The sequence below is a fragment of the Platalea leucorodia genome (genome assembly GCF_965183815.1).
Source record: "Platalea leucorodia genome assembly, chromosome: 1".
In the NCBI taxonomy this organism is placed as follows: domain Eukaryota; kingdom Metazoa; phylum Chordata; class Aves; order Pelecaniformes; family Threskiornithidae; genus Platalea; species Platalea leucorodia.
In genome coordinates, this window is record NC_138823.1 from 25,740,347 (window position 1) to 25,758,706 (window position 18,360).

The window sequence follows — 18,360 nt, forward strand, 5'->3', positions numbered from 1 at the left end:
GGATACTCTGCACCGAAGAAGAAATGCCGAGTATCCTCCGGGGCTGGGTTCGCAGCCTAGTGGAAAGTCAGACTAAAAAGAAAACAATAAATTAAAGTGCCACCAAACTCCTCAGAAGAGAGAAAACTGCATTGAAGCAACAGCCTTTCGCTTTTAGCCCCCCAAGAGCTGAAATGAGCAGGCGCCGAGGCGGTAAGCGGTTCCCATCCTGCCACCGGCAGCAGGATATACATTATTTAGAAACGACAGAAATTGTCTGAGTTAGCAGTGTAGCTGAACAAATTAGAAATGATAGTAAAACTGGGGGTTCAGTTTATATAGCTGGAGCTCCGAGACAGAAATACAGATTATGACAGGTTAATGGGGACTGTGACATTCCCTATACATGTAAATAAACACTGAATTTGAGAACCTCTGTTTTCCCCAAGCACTAGTAAATAAAAGTATAACAGAGACCTCATGTAAAGTAACCATATGCTTATAATTATACAAACATTGTAGATCCCCTGTGTGAAATTTCACATCTTTATTGCTTCTATTTTAATGTTTACAAAGTTAGCAGTAATTTTTCAAAACCAAATCTGTCCTAAACAGGAAAGACAATTTCCTACATCATTTTAATTTTCTACACCAGAGCGAACGAAAGCAGAGCCCCTCTTGCAAACCTCTTCCCTTTCTCCTGCTCTATACGCCGCAGTTTGTTTCCCCGACGTCAGGATGTGTTTTGATGCACCAAGAATGCAGGAGTGGCTTTACTCTTCGTGCCCATATATTAAGTTTTTCACTGTGTGCGAGAGACAATATGGTTCTAATCTAAGACAGTGACAAAAATGCAGAGAGCTTGCAGAGAAGCAACGTTGCCACTGGTTCGTGGCAAAATAAAACACTGTGAAAAGCAACAGTGTCGCGTAGGGTTAGCCCTGCTACTTCTCCCGACTTTTCTTGTGAAAAGTCTAACCGCCAAAAGCAGGAGCAAAAGGAAGAGAAATGGGAAAGCCCGTCCCCGCGCTGTGGGGCTGCACAAGCCTCCGCCGAGCCGGAGCGCGGGGGACTCGCCTGGGAGAGCCCCGCGGGCCGTGGGGCGCTGGGAGAGGCGCGGAGCCCTCGCAGGATGCTTGGAAAGCGAAACAGAACTTTCCTTGGAGGACCACAATGCGGGAGCTGGTTCAGACTCTCCTAAAGCAACCCTGTTTATTTCGGCATGCTCCTTCACCTCCTGTTAGTTCACATGCCATAGTTTTGACAGTTAAAATTCTTGTTCTGCTTAGACTTTTGAGGTTTATGTTAACAGTTTGGAGAGAGGGCAGGCTGAAACAAATATGCTGAGAAAAAATTGATGGTTTGCTGTATTAAGCAAAAAAAAAAAATATCTGTTTGGCTAACATGATGGTCCAAGATGCAGGCAGCAGAGAAGGGAGCTTGGTGCTCCCTCCCCGAGGATGCTCTCAGCTGAGAGCAGGGCAGCCCGGCCGGGGGGGAGGCAGGGAGAGGAGCTGGCATGTTACCTACGAGGAAAGGTCCATTCGGGAAGGGGAAGCAACCTCTGGGTCAAAATCTACCTTCTGAAAACAAATATTCCTGCTAGTATGGAGCACTGCAAAACAATATTTTCAGGAGCACTGCAGCAAGGAGGCAGGGGTGCTAAAAAAGTTGAAGCTAAAAGCGATGAGAGTTTCATGCCTCAGATCCGGGGCCTTTGAAAGACGAGTCCCATTTTCAAAGCCAAGGCTTGTGGAGTCTGGTGTTTTGCTGAAAACCAGCTCATATGGACTACACAGGCATTTCAGAAAACGCTGTGCCAACTGCTCTGCTGGTAGGAATCCCTACCCCCTGATTATGTGGTGTGACCACGGCCTTTTCGAAGCTTTTTGTGGCAAAGGGGGAAGAAGCCCATACTTTGAGTGGGTACATTTTCTAGTCATCCTAATAGAGAATGATTTTGGTTCACAGAAATAAAAACCCTACAATGGCTCATTCATGTTAAAATAAGCCACAACCTAGCTGTAAAAAACTAAAAGATATTAAGAGGGACTGGCTACAAACTGATCAGCTTGTATTAACGCCACTTATGCACCAGAGTAAGTCTTCCGAAAGGCCACAAACCAGAGGTGAAATGAGTGATGCTTAGGCCTTGGCTTGACCACTTGTGCAGGGATGAATTTTAACCTCTGACGCTAGTCCTCAACTTTGCTGCTCATTTTATGGTTACAACAAAAGAAATTTCTGTTACACTTCCAGGGGAAAAACATTGCTTTTGATTTTGGCTGTCTCCTGGCTTTCAAATTTGCCTCTGATTATTTTTCTTTTCCCCAGAACAGCAAATTCACAGAAAGGAAAAAATTTGAATGATGTGAAAACTGTGTGTACTAATGCAAGGAAATTAATGAAACTGGTTTTAAAACTGCAGTTTTGCAGTCTCCAAATTGCTTTCGTTTGGAGAAACATATTTGAAATAAAAAAAATTGTTACAAAATATTTATAATGCAATTATAAACTGAAACCTGGCCAACTTTTATTGTTGAGAAAATCAGAAAGGAAATAATTTTAAAAAATGCTTTTCTTTTCGGGTGGCTGCTATTATTTTACTCTTCTTATTGTTGTTGCTGCCGTTATTACGCCCTTTGCCGAGCTCCAAAGCCAGGATCCCACACATTTCACAGGCGCTGATCCATTCTCCCACTGCCCCGTGAGGTGCCTGCTCCTGCCTGCAGTTCCCGGGTCCGGTTCCACGTGGTTTTCTCAATGCCAATCAAACCCAAAACTTCTTAAAAAGGTTTGATATATTCAAGCCCCTCGCAGTGATCTGACTGCGTAGCTGCCTAAGGTGCCACGATTGCTACATCTTCTCGGTTCCCTACGCTCTGTCGTTCCCTTAAGTGACTGCCCTGGCAATTAGCTGTATCGAACAATGGCATTGTCTTCCAAAATGGCAAGGGGACACCCTGAACAACATGGCCTAACGCTGCAGGAAAGCAGTACCGGCTATTTTATGGCTGTTACTACTACCTGTGAGCTACACTATCATCTGGTGAGCGTCACTGTCGTGGGGTGCTAACAACACGGCGTGCACCTCCCCCGGCCTCCGCGCTGCCTGAAAGGTCTCCGGAGCCAGGGCAAAGACCCCCGTTGGCTGCGGAAGGCTTTGAGTCAGGCCCTCGATAAAGAAGCGAGGGTGGAAAGCAGCCGTCCAAGCCAATTTTAGAGAATGCGTTAAAATGTGCAAAAGCAGCAGGTAGAAATGAAATCGGGATGATGGAAGTTGCTCTCGAGACCACTCGACCCTTGCAGCTTTGCATTAGTATGAAACCACCTTCCCTTGGGAGAGGAGGAGGCCAAGGGAGGAAAAAGCTGAGAACAAAGAGGGAAGAGGAGAGACAGACCGAGAGACAAAGGCAGGAAGGGAACAGACACTCTGGGAGCAGCAAGGGGACCCTGGAAACCAGCAGGGTGGGAGTGGGAAAGGGCAGCCGTGCAGCAGCAGCACTGGGGACCGCAAGGAGGGGATGTGGGAAGTGGAAACAATATCAGAAAAGGAAAATAGGACAATGAAATGCAGCAGGAGAGAAAAGAAAGAGCCTGGGGGACTAAGGCTGGGCAGAAGTTGGCGGAGAAGAAACTGGAGCTGGGCAGCTGATTGTAGATAGCAGGCAGGAGCGTGGAATAAGTGAAGAGGGCACAAAAGGGGCAGAAGGAAACAAAAAAGTGATGATAAGGCTCCGGAAGGAACTGGGTCATGGCAAGAAAAAATAGCCAAAATGCAAAGTACAGAGCAGAAAGGATGGGAGCGGGCGGCAAAGGGGAGAAGAAGTAACAAAAGTGAGGCATCAGAAAATGTGAAGCCAAAGGGGCAGGAGGAGGGGGAAAGGCCCCAGAGAAGAAAGCAGCCGATGAAAAGGGAGGGGAATGGTCAGGAGGGCAACTGCGAAGCCAGGGGATAGGCAGGAGGAGTGAAAGCACAATAAATAAAAGGGGGTGAAAAAACGGGACACGGCGATGTGGGAATTGGTTTTGCAGAACACTTGCCTCATTTCTGCACTGTCACTGATACTCTTTTGTAGCCCTGTTTCTTCACAGTTCATCTGCCAGCACCTCGCAGTACATCTATCCTACTAAAAAGAAGCCAAGGCAATGACGGGCCACGTTCTCTAATCCAAGCTATACGATGTGTCCCACATCCACATGGTCACATCCAAATGGCCGTCTGGGGACAGGCCCTGGCACAAGCCATAACTTGTAACAGGCCTTTTCCACTGGCTGGGAAAATGCTAGCTGGCATGGGCCAAAACCACACCAGGGAGCTCGCTAAGCCCTGTGTGGAGGGTTGCAGGGCAGCACGTGAGCCCCTGCCTTGGAGTTATCTTCTTCTCTAGCAGAGATTCAGCCTGGATCACTTGGAACCTGAGTCCCTCACTTGCTTTGAATGTCCCCCTCACGCTCCTCATCTCCCCTAGCGTCTCTCCCCAAGAGCTGGGGATCACGGTGGGACCAAACTCCCTACAGGCAAACTGGGACCAACCAGGCTTGATGTCTGCTCCATACGCCCTTGCTGGGTCTGCCTCATCCCACGAATGCATGTGTCGCACTGGGAGCGGTGCCAAAAACCCCGGCATGAATTGTCCTCTCTTGGCAGATGTGGTGGGTTGACCCTGGCTGGACGCCAGGTGCCCACCAACGCTGCTCTATCGCTCCCCTCCTCAGCTGGACAGGGGAGAGAAAATACGATGAAAGGCTCGTGGGTCGAGATAAGGACAGGGAGAGATCACTCACCAATTACCGTCACGGGCAAAACAGACTCAACCTGGGGAAAATTAATTTAATTTATTACCAGTCAAATCAGAGTAGGATAATAAGAAATAAAAACTAGATCCTAAAACGCCTTCCCCTCACCCCTCCCTTCTTCCCAGCTCAACTTCACTCCTGATTTTCTCTACCTCCTCCTCCCAGTGGCACAGAGCGACGGGGAATGGGGGTTGCGGTCAGTTCATCACACATTGTCTCTGCCACTCCTTCCTCCTCAGGGGGAGGACTCCTCACACCCTTCCCCTGCTCCAGCGTGGGGTCCTTCCCATGGGAGACAGTCCTCCACCAACTTCTCCAACGTGACTCCTTCCCATGGGCTGCAGTTCTTCACAAACTGCTCCAGCGTGGGTCCACCGTGGGGTCACAAGTCCTGCCAGCAAACCTGCTGCAGCGTGGGCTCCTCCCTCCATGGGTCCACAGGTCCTGCCAGGAGACTGCTCCAGCGTGGGCTTCCCATGGGGTCACAGCCTTCTTCAGGTAACCACTTCCTCCGGTGTAGGGTCCCCCAGGGGCTGCAGGTGGATATCTGCTCCACCGTTAACCTCCATGGGCTGCTGGGGGACAGCCTGCCTCACCATGGGCTTCACCACAGGCTGCAGGGGAATCTCTGCTCTGGCGCCTGGAGCACCTCCTCCCCCTCCTTCTTCCCTGACCTGGGTGTCTGCAGGGCTGTTCCTCTCGCATATTCTCACTCCTCTCCTCCAGCTGCAATTGCTGTTGCACAGCAACTTTTTCCCCTTCTTAACTATGTTATCCCAGAGGCACTACTACCATCGCTGATGGGCTCAGCCTTGGCCAGCAGCAGGTCCATCTTGGAGCTGGCTGGCGTTGGCTCCATTCAACATAGGGGAAGCTTCTGGCATCTTCTCACAGAAGCCACCCCTGTAGCCCCCCCGCTGCCAAAACCTTGCCAAGCAAACCCAATACAGTGGAAAATGAGAGGGGGGAAGAAAAAGACAAGCAAGTCCAGTGTACAACTGCATGGCCCACAAAGAACAGCTGCTGATGGAAGAGCACAGTCAGAGAAGTCAGATTCAATGTGGGGTGAAAGCCAGATTCCGTTTATTTGCTATGGACTCAGCTTTCACTGCTAAACATGCACAGCCCTCTGGCTGCACCATCTCTTGTTGGAATGAGAGGAAAATCCACCAGTGGCAGAGCTGTAGCAGATAGGAGAGGCAGGAAGAAGTGGAGAATGGAAGATCGGGAGAGGAGGGAAGCTCAGCACAGGGCAAAGGAAAGCAACATGGGGAAGCAAAGGAGGGTGGCTTGTAGCTGCCAGCAGCAGCAGTGCCGTGGTTCAGGCAGGAGGATGAGAAGGAGGTCAGGAAGAAGCAAGGAGGGAACAGGACAGGTAGAGTAATGCAAGCTCGTTACCATGCTTTGTCCATGGCTGTGAACCCTAGATAGACGGTTGGATGAAACCAACCTAGAGAGCTGACACAAGTCTTATATTGAGGGATGCACCTCTGAAAAGCCAAATGAAAAGGGCTGGATAAATCCTCTTGCAGAAGACAGCTCCACTGCATGACCAATGCAAGGAGGATCTGTGCCCTGCTTAGGGGAGGCTTTCCTGCTTGCCCTAGCCTGCCCTGCTTATCTTGCCAGTGCTGCCTGCCCAGCGCTGCCCAGCACTGCATTTTCCCAGGCCCCAGCCTGGCACCATGCTCCTCTCAGGCTGGTCCCCTCTTGGTGGCTATGCAGATTTTGAGAGAAGGAGAATGGTCTCTGTCTCTTCTTTGCTTTCCCTTCCCTCTCTGATGGGCGGCAGGGCCTGCCTCAAGGCTGCCCGCTGGCTGGGCCCTGGCGCATCCCATGGTGAGACCCCCACTTTCTGCCAAATTCTCCTTCTTGAGAGACCCCTGCTTTGTGCCAAGCTCTGGGCAGGCACGTAGCCGTGGGAATACTGAGAGCCTTAAGCAAGAGCCTTAGCATCACCGGAGTCTGCCCACGCCCGAAACCACAGCACCTAAACCCCACCAAAGCATTGACCCGTTGACGAGAAGTGGTACCCAAAGGGTGGCAAGCAAGACGCGCAGCATCTCTCCCCGGCCCTCCTGTCCACTTCCCGCGTGGAGTCCACAGCGAGGAGGGAGCAAAGGGACCCCCAAGCACCCGACCTGGGGGTGACCCGCCCCGCCGCGGACCGCCCCGCGGGGGCGGGCTGGGTGCCCCCCGTGGGGGCACCCAGCCCGCCCCCGCGGGGCGGTCCGCGGCGGGGCGGTACCCACGGGGCGGGGCGGGCTGCTCCGGGCCGAGCCCGCCCGGGTGCAGTCCCCGCTCCGCACCACGCCGCCGCGCAGTCCCCGCGCCGCTCCGTGGGCCGCCGGAGCCGCACGTCGGGCCGCCCTCCTCTTCCTCCCCACCGCCGCCGCCTCTCGCTATGAATGCACGCCGGGCCCTGCTCTCCGCCGCCTTGCTCGCCAGCCTCCTCTGGGATTTACCTTGCTGCCTCCCGGCTTCCCTCCCCGCCGCCTCGGAGCTCGCCGCCTCCTCCAAGGGCGGACGGGGCCGCAGGGTGCCGCGGTCCCCACGGGAGAACCGCCCGCGGCAAGGGGGACACGCCGTGGGCCGGGCGCTCCCACGGGCGGAACCCCACGAATACATGCTGTCTCTGTTCAGGACTTACTCCATCGCGGAGAAACTGGGCATCAACGCCAGCTTTTTTCAGTCGTCCAAATCCGCCAACACCATCACTAGTTTCGTGGACAGGGGACAAGGTAAGTTTTGCCCCCCCCCCCCCCCCCGCCCCTCACCTTCCCCCCGGGGCTGCGGGAGCCCCTTCTGCGCCGCTCCGCGCTGCGCGGCTGCCGGCCCGCGGAGCCCGGCGCTGGGGAGGCGGGGAGCGCGCTGCATCGGCCACCGGTGGGGTTCCCCCCCCCACTCGGTATTGCAGAAAAGTGGATCTTTCGGTAAATTGTGGATCGCCTTGTTTTATTTTCAAGCAAACTGCCCCGCGGCGCTGAACCCGGAGCGCAGCAGTCGTAAATGCTGCGTGCGAGAAACACGCGTGTTCGTCCCCGAATCATCACGGGGCGGTGGGAAACACGCCCCAGCTTTGCAGGCGCGCTTTGGGTGTAAATGCAACCTTGGGAGAAAAAAAAAAAAAAAAAAATCGCTTTTCTGGTTTCTTCCCGTCTGCCGAAGAAAGGATCGCTCTTATCGCTGGGGCTGTAAGGCAAATAGAAAGTTCAAACTGACCGAGGGCAAACACTTGCTGCGTAAAGCTGCTCTGGCGTAGGGTCGCTTTATCGGGGTTACCTGGAAGAGCACCAGCCCCGTTTGGAAGCGCTGGGGCCGGGGCGCAGTCGGCTCCCCTTGTGGGGGTCAGCCTGAAGGCCAGGTACCCCCGGGGCGCGGCGGGGGGCGGCCCGGGCTCGCCGTCCGCTTCGGGGCCGCATCCTGCGCCCTTCGAGCCCGGTGTGTGCGGGGCCGGCCCTCACGCGTCCCCGGGCCGGGGGCGGCAGCGGGGTCCGCGCCCCTCGGCTGCCCCGCGGCGGGGAGCCCGGAGGAGGGGAGCGCAGGGGGCGGGCGGCGGAGCCCGGGGCCGGGCGGGCCCCAGGCCTTGCCCGCGCTCTCCCCGGGCAGCACCGGTGGCTCGGGGCCCCCGGGACCCCGCCGCGACCCGCAGCCCCGGCCGGGGCCCTGCTTTGCTTTTCTCTCGTTGTTTTATCTGTCGCTCGTACTCGGGGCAGCGGGTGGAGATTTCTCGGCGATCCAGAGGAAAAGAGAATTTCCCTTCCCTCAAAATGCCTTTTTTTTTTTTTCTTTTTTACATTACCCTGGTTCGTGAGCCATTAACGACAGAGTAGTTAACAGGTTCTTAATGACGGTTGTGCATTCTTCCCTTCTCTCCCCCCCTCCCCGATTTGAAGACCCTCCCCTCCGCCCCCCCGGGACCCTGCCCGTGTACCTGCCGGCGGCTGGCAGCGCCGTCCCGCAGCCGCCGGGGGCCGGGGAAGCCCGCCGACCTCCCCGCTTCCCAGCCCTTTCGGGGCAAAACGCAGCGCCGGGAAAGCCTCCCGGCTCCCTGCAGCTACAGGGGCCGCTCGCTCCCCAAACCCCACCGAACCCAAACCAAGCCTCTCCGCCGCCTCCCCCAGCCCGCAGCCTCTCCCCCTCTCCGGCACCCACGGCTCAGCCCCCCGCCCCATCGCCACCCCCGGCTCGGGGGGGCTCCCCCGCAGAGGGGGCTCGGCGGGGCCCTTCCCCTCCCGCCCCTCTGGGCTCGGGTGGGTGCGTGGAAGCGCCCACGGTGGGTGCCCCCCGCGGTCGGCAGCGCCCAGCCGTTTCCGAGGGGAGAGGGGACACGGGGTTTTTACTCTCCGCCTTCGCCTTCTGGGGGTTGTTTTCTTCGTCGCGGCTCTAAAGGGGGTGGGGAGGGACGAGGACTCGCTTTCTAGAAATACGGTTTCGGAAGTCCAGCCCTCAGGGACGCGCTGTCCGCTTTGCCCCCCGGGAGGAGACGGGGTGCTAATCCTGCGAGCCGCGGGGAGAGGGAGCCGCGCTCCGGATCATCTTATTCTTGCTAACCAGAAGAAAGACAGTTAATTTACCAAATTTAGCTCATCTCGCTGCATGGGAGATTCTACTCCGGGGGAAGTGGTTTGCTAACAGAAGTCCTGGTTTGATTAAGGAAAAGCCTCACTTTTCCCCATTGATTTTGATTTGATGTGTCACAGGCTGTGACCTTCTGCTGGACCTTCTGAGGGTTGCTTAGCATCAAGCCACTGATTGGAGTATTTCAACTCAGTGATCTAATTGAGTGTTCATGTCATAACATATCAAATATTGTCCTGTCTCCCATAATGAAGCGGACCAGCCAATGGCACATCACCAAAAAACTTCAAGAGAGCTTCCGTTCCTCTGAAGTGGTAGCTATTTTACTGCCCACCTCCCCGTGGGCTCCTAGCCCAGTTAATTGGCGAGCTGGAGTTGTGCTGATGATGAACAGTCTTTGCTCAGGGAAAGAGGGGAAGGGGGGGGGGAAGTTTCTGTCAATTCATTTGCAGACAATATAGCCGCCCAAATTGACCCAATTAGATGGGCTGCTCTTTACCTAAGCGGCAGCTCCGGGGGAGACGGCGGTGGCCGTCCCTCCTGCCCGCACGGTATCCCTCATGGCAGGATTTCGGGGGGCCAGCAGCCCGGAGAGGAGCGCGAAGCAGCTTTTAGTCCTGCCAAGAAATGCCCTTCCCGCACGGCGTGGGCTGCTGTGCCCGCGTGTCCGTGGGGGCGTCCCGCGGGAAAGGCGGCCGGGCTGCCGGCTCCCGCCTGCAGCAGCCCGGCCCCCCGCCGCCCGCCGCCCGCCGCAGCCGCGGGGGCACAGCGCTTCGCCGCCGGCACCAGCCACCCCTCCTCTTCGCCGCTTCTTTCTTCCCTTCCCGCTTGAACCTAATAAGATCGCTTTCAGGCTAGCTCGAGAGGAGGAAAGCCACACTACCGCGTTATATATATATATATATAATTTTTTTTTTCCCAGTGGTAGAAAAAGAGCGCAGAAAGGGGGAAAAGGGTTTGCGATTCCTCCTTTTCCACCCCCTCCCGCCCCCCACTCGCTCCCCCTTGTTACGGTCGCAAGATCAGACAGGACCTAGCTGAATGTAGGAAAATTACTGTTGGCACATGAAGTAACTCATTAAAACGCAGATGGTGCTCTCGCTGGCCTCAGGACCCCCAGCATTGGAGCTCCACGGTAAGGCAGGACAATTAGGAACTGCAAGGACTCCACCAGGCAGGGGAAAAAAAAAAAAAAAAAAGAGAGAGCGGGAGGGAGCTGGAGAAGGGAGCTATAAACAAGCAAATCCACAGCTAGTAAGAAACGCGGCACGGCTCGGAACAAACCGAAAACAAAAAAGCAATAGCCGGGCTGCGAGGGAGCGCGATTTTCAAAGGGATCTCCCGTGGGAAGGGAATGCCAGAGGGGCCGGCTGCCGCGGGCGCCCCTCGCCCTGCCCGTTTGTGCCTGCGGAGCTGCCCGCGGCCGCGGTACCGCCGCCGGGCTCCCGCACACGAACTGCTGAGCTCCGCGCCTAAGGGACGGGGAAAGCGAAATGGGTCGAGATCGTCTCCTTTTTCCCTCCCCGTTTTCTTTGTGCGGTTTCGTGTTCCAGTTGAGAGGCAGCCGATTCAGATGGGCAGGGGTCCGACCATCGTGATTTTGCTCTTGCCGTTAGGGTCGGGAGGGGGGTGAGGAGAGGGGGCAGGAGGAAGGGGGGATCCCGTGTGCAGAAGCTGGAAATGGCCGGGCTGTGCATGTGGCAGCAGCAAAGAGCGTAAATCCCACTTGAAGTTCATCTAGTGCAACATGTTTATGCAAAACAGCGGGTTTCTGGGTGGACCGAAAGCTGCAATAGAGTGTAATCTGTGCAGCGCCTTTGCCCAGGCAGTGTTGTCGTTGGCAGAAGGAAAATGAAATATAAGCAGGGAAGTATTTTAATGGGGAAGGAGGGAATTCACAACTGTTAATTATTTGGTGACCTTGTATTCGATTTGTTTGAGCCCCTTATAAAAGCACTAATGCAGACCAGACGGCCGGAGCGCGGCAGCGAGCAGCCGCTTCCCATCCCCGCCGTGCGCCCGGGGAAGGAGCGAGCGGCCCGGCCCGGCCCGGCACGGCCCGGCGGAGCCTCCGCGCCCGCGGAGCCGGCAGCGCGGGGGCTGGCGGCGATCGGGGAGCGGGCCGGGGCTGCGGCTCCGCGCTGCCGGCGCTGAGGGGTATTTAGGGGGTTGTTCCCCCCCCGCCCCCGCGCTGCGGGAGCTGCGGAGGGGAGCGGAGGGGAGCGGAGCGCTGCGCGGGGCTGGGGCGCGGGCGGAGCGGGCAGCGGCGCGGCGCGGCCCCTCGGAAGCCGCGGCCGCACCGCTCGTCTCTCCCTCCCGAAAATCGGGGGTTTCGGAGGGGGCGTCTTTTTTGTATTTTTATTTTTTGTTTGTTTGTTTTCTTTTGCGAAGGCGCGGGGGGCTGCGCACGGACGGGGAGGGCGGTCTGGGGAAAGCAGCGCCCGCAAGAGCCGGGAGACGGAGCCCCGCGGCCGCTCCGCGGCACAGGCAGCTCGGCGGGGCGATGCGCGGCCGCGGAGCCGCTCTGCTAACGAGAAGGACTAATTAAAACCCATCAAGCCATTCCGGTGGCTCCTGATTTTTTTTTATTTTTAATTTTTAAATCCAGAAGCCCCCCTGCGGGGCTTGCTAAGAGGCGGCGGTTTTTTAATTTTTTAATTTTTTTTTGTTTTGTTTTTTTGAGGACGGTAGGACGGAGCTCTCCGCTTCGGGGGTGTTCAGTTTCCGCCGCCCGAGGGGCGATGCCGTGCCGCAGCCCGGGCTGGCCCCAACCGGGAGCCGAGCGACCCGCGGGGAGAAAACCCGGCGCAGCCCGGGGCCGGCCCGGCGCTGGGCACGGCAGCCGAGCGCCTCGCCCTCCTCATTTTCCTCCTCGTTTCGCAGTCCTAGAGAAAAAAAGCAGACGATCGGAGAAATGCTCGTTTCCTTGCGATTTCGGGGCAGGCTGGAACGGAGGTTGGGCGTCCTCTCGTGCCTGAAGTCTGGTTTCTGAGCGAAAGGGGACGTTTCAGCCCGTGCTAGTTGTGGCCAGATCTGTACGTTGTGTTGCTGTATCCCGGCGCTTCCACATATACGGCTCAGAAATAACCTCCAAAGCGTCCCTTCGCTCCATTTCCTAGCTCCGAGCGCTGGGAATATTCAGTCCGATTTTCTCAACACGAATAATTTGAGAGGAATGATTTCTCTTCGATCGAAGTTTTTCGGGTAGCGAAACGGCCGCAAACGGGGAAAGGGAAGGGGACTCGGTTAATGTCTCTTACAGCAGGTAGCAACCCCCCAAGGAAGCCCCTCTCCGCCTCGGCGCATCTCTTGGGGCGATGCCGACGGACGAGGGGCCCGGAGCCCCGCGGGATGCGCCGCGGGTGTCGGGGCGGTCCCTCTGCGCCCGAGGGCCGAGCGTCGCTCGTGGGAACCGGGGGGGCGGCGGGAAGCGGCGGGAGGCGGCGGGAGGCGGCGGGAAGCGGCCGTCGACAGCGGCGAGCCGGGGAGCGGGGCGAGGGCAGGCAGCCTTCCCGGCGCAGGTACGGCAAAGCGGTGATCAAAGGTACATGGCAGCCAGGTGCCTCCCCGCTCCGGGGGAAAAAACCAAAAAAAGAACAAAACAAAAAAAGCCCCAAAAACAAAAACCAAAACCGGCCCTCCATCAGCTCGCCGGGGTTTTGGCAGGATTGGGAACTCGTCCGAGGAAGGTGTGGTCTTTCCCTGTTACTCGATAGCAAAGCGAACGAAACCTTTAAATCTAATCACCCGGTGTAATAAAAAAACACGGCGAGGCAGGCGCTGGGAGATGCGGAATTGAAACCCGGAGAAATCCCACACATGGAGAGCCAGCCCCTCGTTTCCACAGCTCGGGTAGTGCTCCGAAAGGAATACCTGTCAGCCTTGCGACTCCGCAGACAACGTGTGGGCAGCCCCTCGCAATTACGAGGGATATATGTTTTAATTTCCAGATTATTATTGAGCGAGCGCCTGCGAAGGGTCTTTAAACTGCAAATGTGCTTTTGGTTTGCGAGTTTAAATACGGCTTGAAAGAGAATTTGGGAATGGGAAAATTCTTCTTGAATGTGGTTTGGGTATAATTTGCAGTGATGTAAAGTTAAGATCTGAGCCCTGATGAATTGGCTGGGAGCCCAGTACCTGATCTGCCATGAAAAGGGAAACTTTGTGTAGCCTTCGTTAACCCCCGGCTCGCCTCAAAGCCCAGGCTGCCGGCGAGAAAGCGACCCCGGGAAGCGGGAGAGGGTTCAGCCTGGGAGTTAAAGGAAACCTCCCGACCCAGCCATTCATTTAGCCTTGGCGATGACCAAACCGCAGAGCGGAGGAAAGCGGGGGGGAGGCAGGGGGGGCCCGGCGCAGCCCCCCCGGCCCGGCCCGGCCCCTGCCCGCCCCGCGGGAGCGCAGACGCCGCTGCCCGGGCGCTTGGGGAAGGGCAGAGCGGAGCAGGGCTGCCCTCCTCCCCCACCGCTGACACATGCTTCAATTCCAGATAAATCTGCTGCCTTCTTCTCCCCCTCCTGCCCGCTCCCAGTAGTTTATCTTCGCCCGAAAAAAATAAACAACGGAGAGCCGAAATAGAACTAATACTTACCGCGTAACCAACATTCATCTAAATTAACGTTACAAATATAAACACACCTCTCCGGTGCATTTTCTGCAATGGGGCTTTCCCCAGCCCGGCTGGATGTGAGATGACTTTACTGCTCTCTTCAAATATTTCGATAACGGGAATATCGATAAGGACAGCTTCAACCGGCCTGAGAAAAAGGCAGACCTCGAGCTGGCTGTTAGAAAGCCCGGGTGTCACCCCGGCCGCTCCCTGGGTTTAATGGAAAACTGAAGAGGAGAAGCCCCGCTCCGTGCGTGCTCCTCACCCGGAGGGAGAGGGGCAGCCCGGGTGTCCCCACGCCCTCGCTGCCGCCGCTCTTTGTGTGCCGGCAGGGCGGCAGCTCCGCCGGAACAAAGGGTCCCCAAGCCAGCCCCGTCTCTCCCCGCTTTGTGGAGGCTCCGGAGGTCCCGCTCTCCCTCCCCGCCCTCCGCTGCTTTTCCCACCCTCTCGACCGCGCTGGGAGCGAGCCAGTCCCGGTTTAGGATTATGTATTCATCTGGAATTATTAGGTTACAAGAGTGAATAAATAGCGTTTATCTGATCGGATTCAGAGCTGCTTATTTGAAACAACCGGCAGCCCTGCCCCTTTCGGGGAGCGGAGCGGGAGCCGGCAGCCGCACGAACCGGCGGGGGTTTTCCAGCGCGGAGTCGGTGCCGCCTCAGCCCGGCTCGCAGACCCGCTTGCCCGGGGGCACGTTTCTCTGCCGTTCGGCCGCGTCCCCAGCGTGCCGTGCCACGCCACCGAGCCGTGCAACGCGTTCAACCTCCGCCGAGCTGGAGCTTCAAAGGATGCTGCTGGGGAGCACCCTCGGAGCGAGCCTCTGACACCCGCAGGACCGGGGCCGGCTTCCCCCCGCCCCGCCGCATGACGGGGGTCTGCAGACCCTTTGTAAACCGCTTTCAGCAGCGGGGACCCGCGGGGAATTCAGCGGGGACCCCCGGGGGCCGAGTCCCCGCGCCGCAGCCGCCCGCCTGCGGGGGGGCTCCCGGGGGGGCCGCGCTGCCACCTCCGTGTCCGCCCACCCCCCTGGAAAGGGCTGCCCTCCCCTTCCCCGAAAGCCCGGGCCAGCCTGCTCCTGCACCCCGGGAGGGATGCGGGGACCCCAGGGCGGGGGCACCGGCCAGGGGCAGGGCGGGGAGGCGGGCGGCTGTCTGCTCCGGAGGGACAGCGCGACCCCCACCTCCACCCCATCGCGACAGGGGAGTATCAAACAGGGCGAGGATCTCACTTTGTCAACGAAGCCTGAGCCCCCCAAGCAGAGAGATGGCTTAAAAGCGGAGCTGCGCCCAGGCCCGGGTCTGCCCGCACCCTAAAGCCGGGGGTGGGCCCAGGCAGGCGAAGGCGCTGAGCTGGATTCCTCGACGGTCGCTGGAGCCCTTGGAGGAAGGTGGGAGGCAGCTCGGCGAGGCCAGGAGCCCCGTCTGCGCCGTGTCGGATGCCCGGGCATCTGATGGATGCTGGGCGCAGAGAAAGGCAAAGGCGAGGAGGAGGGGGACCCGCGCGTCCTTGCCCGAGGGATGCACATCCCCTTCGGTCTGAAGCCCCCAGTCCTGCCTGGGACCCCCTTGAAGAAGGGACAACGGCCCCAGAGCTCTCCTGAGCTGCCGTACCCTCCTCCTGCCACCCAGGCGCACCTCAGCCCCTGGCCACAACCGTGTGATGGGCGGAAAAACACCCCCAAACCTACAAGCAACCCATGGGCCAAATCCTGCTCCGTCCTTGCAGCGCTGCCGAGACGGTCCAGCGCCCGTAGGCAGCTCCCGCTGGATTTCACTTTTCACCTGATCGACGGAGCAGCTGTGGCCGTCACCTGGGGCTGTGACGGCATTTTTCGGGCTGTGTGTGTGTTTTTTGCAGACTCCCCCCAGGCCCACCCGAGAGGGGTGCGCGGCCGGCCGGGCTGCCCCTTGCCCCCGGCTGTGCGCCCCTCGCCGGGGCAGGAGCAGCCTCGCCGCGGGGAAACCGCCCAGCCTGAAGCGGGGGCAGGGATGCGGCAGGCCCGGGTCCAAATTCCCCGGGATGCGCGAAGGGACTGACCTATTTTCGCACCGCTCCCCCCGGCGCGCAGCCCCCGCGGAGCGCAGCGCAGCGCAGCGCGGCCAGGGAGCCCCCTCTCCCCGACCGACCCGCCCTGCCAGGCCGCGGCGAGGCGGAGAGCAGCGGCCCCGCTCCGGCCCCCTCGCCCCGGGGCCAGGGCAGGTGTGCGGTGCCCGGCGGGCCCCCAGCTCCGCGGCCGGGGATGCTCCCCGGGGGCTCCCCGGGGGCGGGGGGGGGGTGCGCTCGGCAGGCTCCGCCGTGGGCTCCCGCGGCCTGGAGGGGACTCCCCGTCCACGCTCCGTCTCCCTCTTGGCGTCTGGGGGAACGCGCAGCGACGCAGGGCGACTTGGCGGTACGCTAATCCGCACTGATTAACTGGACGTTAATCCGCATCGCCGTGGCGCGTCTGAAGGTCTTGGTTGGCATAAATCTTCCCGTTGTCCCTCCTGCCCCCCAGGAGGCTCCCCCAGGCCTGTCAGGTGGAGCCGAGGTTGTGAAATATGCTGATTAGGAACCGCAATGACCTTTGATATCAATAAATAACAGGGGGCTGTATATTTCTTTAGTCTCCGTTTCTACCCCTGCAGCGGGCTGAGCGTGGAAAAGCGGCGAGGGGCTGCTGAACAGAGGCTCCAGTGACACTTTTACTATTGAAATCTACACAAGCTTTACTAGCTTCTGGGGAAACCCAGGGGCTTTGGGAATTTTTGTATTTGCTGGGTTGTAAACATTTTATTGGAAAGCAGCTCAGGGGAATCTGGTTTGCTTTCTGCACTGCACTTCGTACACCAATGTGTCAAAAAAGAAGTCCAGGTTTTTCTCTTGAAGGAGACTATATATGTGTACATGCATATATGTGTGCGTAATGCACAGGAGCACACAAACACTGCCCGTCCCGCATCGCTGGCGGGGCTGATGGGCAGAGGACGTGCGTGGCGCAGGGGCTGCCTCTGTGCGGGAGAGCGGTCCCCTGTCTGGTGCGGTCCTTCCCTGCCTCCTCTCCTTTCCCTCCCCTTCTTCTCTCTTCTTCCTTCTCCTCCTTTCTCCTTCTCTCCTCCCCGCCCTCCCCCGGGCCCGGCGCCCGGTGGAGCCCCTGGTCCCGCTCCGGGGGCGGCCGCGGCTGGCGGCGGGGGCGAGGCAGGCAGGAGCGGCCCTGGCCGGGCAGCCGGCGGCCCTGCCCGCCCTTCCCCTCCGCCGAGACCTCTCGGCAGATCCCCCCGAGCGCAACTGACTGTAATTATTTTTTATCTCGCAGACGATCTCTCGCCCGCTCCCTTGAGGCGGCAGCAGTATGTGTTTGATGTCTCGACCCTCTCGGAGACGGAGGAGCTGGTGGGGGCCGAGCTGCGGCTCTTCCGCCGGGCCCCCCGCGGCCGCCCGCCGCCCGCCGCCCCGCTGCACATCCAGCTCTTCCCCTGCCTCTCGCCGCGGCCGCTGGACTCCCGCGCCCTGGACCTGCGGGCGGCCCCGGCCGCCGGCTGGGAGGTCTTCGACGTGCGGCAGGGCCTGCGGGAGCCGCGGCCCTGGAAGCGGCTGTGCCTGGAGCTGCGGGCCTCGGCGGGCCGCGGGCCGCCGCGCTGGCTGGACCTGCGGGGCCTGGGCTTCGGGCGCCGGGCGCGGCCGCCGCAGGAGCGGGCGCTGCTGGTGGTCTTCACCCGCGCCCGGCGGCGGAGCCTCCTCGGGGAGCTCCGCGCCGAGCTGGGCGCGCCGCCGCCGCCCCCGCCGCCGCCGCCGCCCGCCGCCGCCCGCCGCCCGCCGCCCCGGCGCCAGCGGCGCACCGCCTTCGCCAGCCGGCACGGCAAGCGGCACGGCAAGAAGGCCCGGCTGCGCTGCAGCAAGAAGCCGCTGCACGTCAACTTCAAGGAGCTGGGCTGGGACGACTGGATTATCGCCCCGCTGGAGTACGAGGCCCACCACTGCGAGGGGGTCTGCGACTTCCCGCTGCGCTCCCACCTGGAGCCCACGAACCACGCCATCATCCAGACCCTCATGAACTCCATGGACCCCGGCTCCACGCCGCCCAGCTGCTGCGTCCCCACCAAATTGACTCCCATCAGCATCCTCTACATCGACGCGGGCAACAACGTGGTCTACAAGCAGTACGAGGACATGGTGGTGGAGTCCTGCGGCTGCAGGTAGCGGGCGGGACGCCCCTCGGCGGCGGCGGCCGGGGCTGCGTCTGGCGGAGAAGCGCCGGCGGCGGCGGCGGGGAGCGGGGAGCGCCCGCCCGCAGCGCGGCTGGGGCGAAGGGGGCCGGCGGGCGGCGGCCGGCGGGGAGCGGAGCGGGGCGGCGGCGGCCCCGGCGCCCGTTTTGGGCGGCAGCCGCCCGCGGCGGCGGCGGGGGCTCGGGCGGCGC

At 59.4% G+C, this 18,360-nt stretch overlaps 1 protein-coding gene across 1 annotated transcript; it reads left to right on the top strand.

Moving 5' to 3' along the window:
• Positions 1-7,183: 7,183 nt before the first annotated feature.
• On the top strand, positions 7,184-18,143 carry GDF6 (growth differentiation factor 6; the record flags this gene model as incomplete). Its single annotated transcript, XM_082309774.1, has 2 exons — positions 7,184-7,520; positions 17,260-18,143. The coding sequence occupies 2 exons, from the start codon at positions 7,184-7,186 to the stop codon at positions 18,141-18,143; spliced, it is 1,221 nt and encodes a 406-aa protein (XP_082165900.1).
• Positions 18,144-18,360: the final 217 nt, after the last annotated feature.